The sequence below is a fragment of the Mizuhopecten yessoensis genome, unplaced genomic scaffold (genome assembly GCF_002113885.1).
Source record: "Mizuhopecten yessoensis strain PY_sf001 unplaced genomic scaffold, ASM211388v2 scaffold7817, whole genome shotgun sequence".
NCBI lineage: Eukaryota > Metazoa > Mollusca > Bivalvia > Pectinida > Pectinidae > Mizuhopecten > Mizuhopecten yessoensis.
In genome coordinates, this window is record NW_018407237.1 from 93,380 (window position 1) to 96,029 (window position 2,650).

The window sequence follows — 2,650 nt, forward strand, 5'->3', positions numbered from 1 at the left end:
ATGTCTTAAAATCTTCAAACAACTTCTTCTCAATAACCAAAAGGCCCAGGGTACTGATATTGGGCCTGTAGCATGCTGGCATGAAGGGCTACCAAGTTTGTTCAAATAAATGACCTTGACACACTTTCAAGGTCACAGGGGTCAAATATGTTAAAATCTTCAAACAACTTATTCTCCATAAACGAAAGGCCCAGGGTACTGATATAAGGCCTGTAGCATGCTGGGATGAAGGGCTACCAAGTTTGTTCAAATGAAGGACCATGACCCACTTTTAAGGTCACTGGGGTCAGATGTCTTAAAATCTTAAATCGACTTCTTCTCAATAACCAAGAGGTCCAGTGTACTGATATTGGGCCTGTAGCATGCTGGGATGAAGGGCTACCAAGTTTATAAAAATGAATGATCTTGACCAATTTCAAGGTCACAGGGGTCAAATGTCTTAAAATCTTAAAACAACTTCTTCTCAATAACCAAAAGGCCCAGGGTACTGATATTGGACCTGTAGCATACTGGGATGAAGGGCTACCAAGTTTGTTCAACTGAATGACCATGACCCACTTTCAAGGTCACTGGGGTCAGATGTCTTAAAATCTTCAATCGACTTCTTCTCAATAACCAAAAGGTCCAGGGTACTGATATTGGGCCTGTAGCATGCTGGGATGAAGGCCTACCAAGTTTGTTAAAATGAATGACTTTGACCAATTTTCAAGGTCACAGGGGTCAAATGACAACTTTCAAGGTCACAGGGGTCAAATGTTTTAAAATCTTAAAACAACTTCTCAATAACCAAAAGGCCCAGGGTACTGAAATTAGGCCTGTAGCATGCTGGGATGAAGGACTACCAAGTTTGTTCAAATGAATGACCTTGATCCACTTTCAACCTGATGTCCTTGTTCGATATTCAAGGTCACAGGCGTCATATGTTTAAATCTTTTAATAGGTTCTTATGAATCAAACACTGATATTCTGCCTGTAGCTGTATTTTAGTCAACTTTTAAGATTACAAGTATGAGATTAATACCAGGTGAGCGATGCAGGCCCATTGGGCCTCTTGTTATTACTGATCAGAAAAACAAGTTGGCTGCTAGGTAGTAATCTTAGATTTTTAAAGTTCAAGTTTGTTATCACTATTTCTCAAAAAGTACTTTAGGTTCCCTTTGGCCAATAGCTGAGTATGTTTAATCCTAGGACTGAAAAAACAATACGGCCGCCAGCTGCCCTATTTTGAGAGTTAAGTTTAGTGAGTATGGAAATCAAAAGTTGCCAAAAGGTACATCAACTTTTGGACAAATGATAAATCCAACAGATAAAATAAAAAATCAGAGAAATGAAGAGAAAAGTTCAAAATTACACAGAATTAATGAATATCTTGCGACAGTTCAGATCAATTTCCCTCAAGGATCTCTTTAAGTTTTATATATCTTAGGTGTAAAGGATCCAAAAATCTTCGATATTTGAAGCGTTTTTAAGTACGTACGTACATGTACCATTGTTACGTATATTTCAACCAATGGCATATTTTCGAGGTCATTTACATTTCAATGACTCGAAACAAAAACTAAACAAGTTTACTTGACTTCATTTGAAATTTAATCAGATGACTCACTCACCAAAACTTCAATAATATTAATCTTACATTTCGACTGTTTTTGTTTGACAGCAGATAAAGCAGAATTCTTTGGAGCTTGCAGAGGCTATTAAAGAATTGGAGGCATCCACAGCCGCTTTACAATCAACCTATGACATGCCTAGCATGGCAAGCCAGAACTCACTCCAGTGTTCCAGCGGCTACAGCACAATGGACAGCACTCCAGCTGGCTCCAAGGACACAATCGCATCTGGCGGTAAGATTGCATGGAGTATCCTCCATTTTTGTGTGTATTTGTGTGAAGTGTTATGTTTAATTACGAGGAATGACTCTGACAGCTTGTGAAATGAAGACATTGCTTGTGCAGGGTTTATTGCTTGTTGTTTATAGAAAACTTTGAAATGGTTTATTATCTAACAGTTCTGTAAACAAACTATACTTTATGGGTGGTAGGAATTTCTTGCCTTTTTGAAGAATAAGTCGGCATATTTAGCTGCATTGGTGTAAGCTGTAGTGTTCAAATTCATTTCCATAACCTTCAATATTTCTACAAGGATATATAATCGATGTTCACTAGGAGTTTGTGTATATAGAAAAAATAGAAAATGAAATTCAATTTTTAGCTCACCTGGCACGAAGGTATTCAATCTTTTATTAGAAAGACTTTTTCTGGATCCGGAAGACCTAGGGTCATGACCTACAATCAAGGTCAAAGGAGTAAAATATGTAAAAACCTTTCAGCAACTTATGCTAAATAACAAGGATGTCAATAGTTATGATACTTGGCAAATAGGTACCTGGCATGGCGTCCAATAAAATTTCCTCAAATAAATGACCTTGACCTACTTTCAAGAACACAAGAGCCGCACATGTGTTCAAACTATTAAAAATATTTTCTTTGAAAAATCAAGAGGCCTAGAGAAAAGAACAATTTCTCCTGAGCAAACAGTAGGCCTAGGGTGATGATATTTTGCCAGTACCTAGGATGTAGTGCTATAAAGTAGGGCTGTACTGATATGAATACCTCACTATATACAGTAGGTACCTGGGATGTAGTGCTAT

General features: G+C 37.6%; 1 protein-coding gene across 4 annotated transcripts in view; it reads left to right on the plus strand.

The window, feature by feature from the left end:
- Nucleotides 1-2,650, plus strand: part of LOC110454375 (metastasis suppressor protein 1-like) — a 104,220-nt gene that overhangs the window by 87,402 nt on the left and 14,168 nt on the right. For 3 of the 4 annotated variants that reach the window (XM_021503843.1, XM_021503846.1, XM_021503845.1), the window contains one exon: nucleotides 1,661-1,844. In XM_021503843.1, coding sequence (XP_021359518.1) covers nucleotides 1,661-1,844 — 184 coding nt within the window. The remainder of the gene's footprint in view (nucleotides 1-1,660; nucleotides 1,845-2,650) is intronic. The other variant, XM_021503844.1, reaches the window with a different exon arrangement.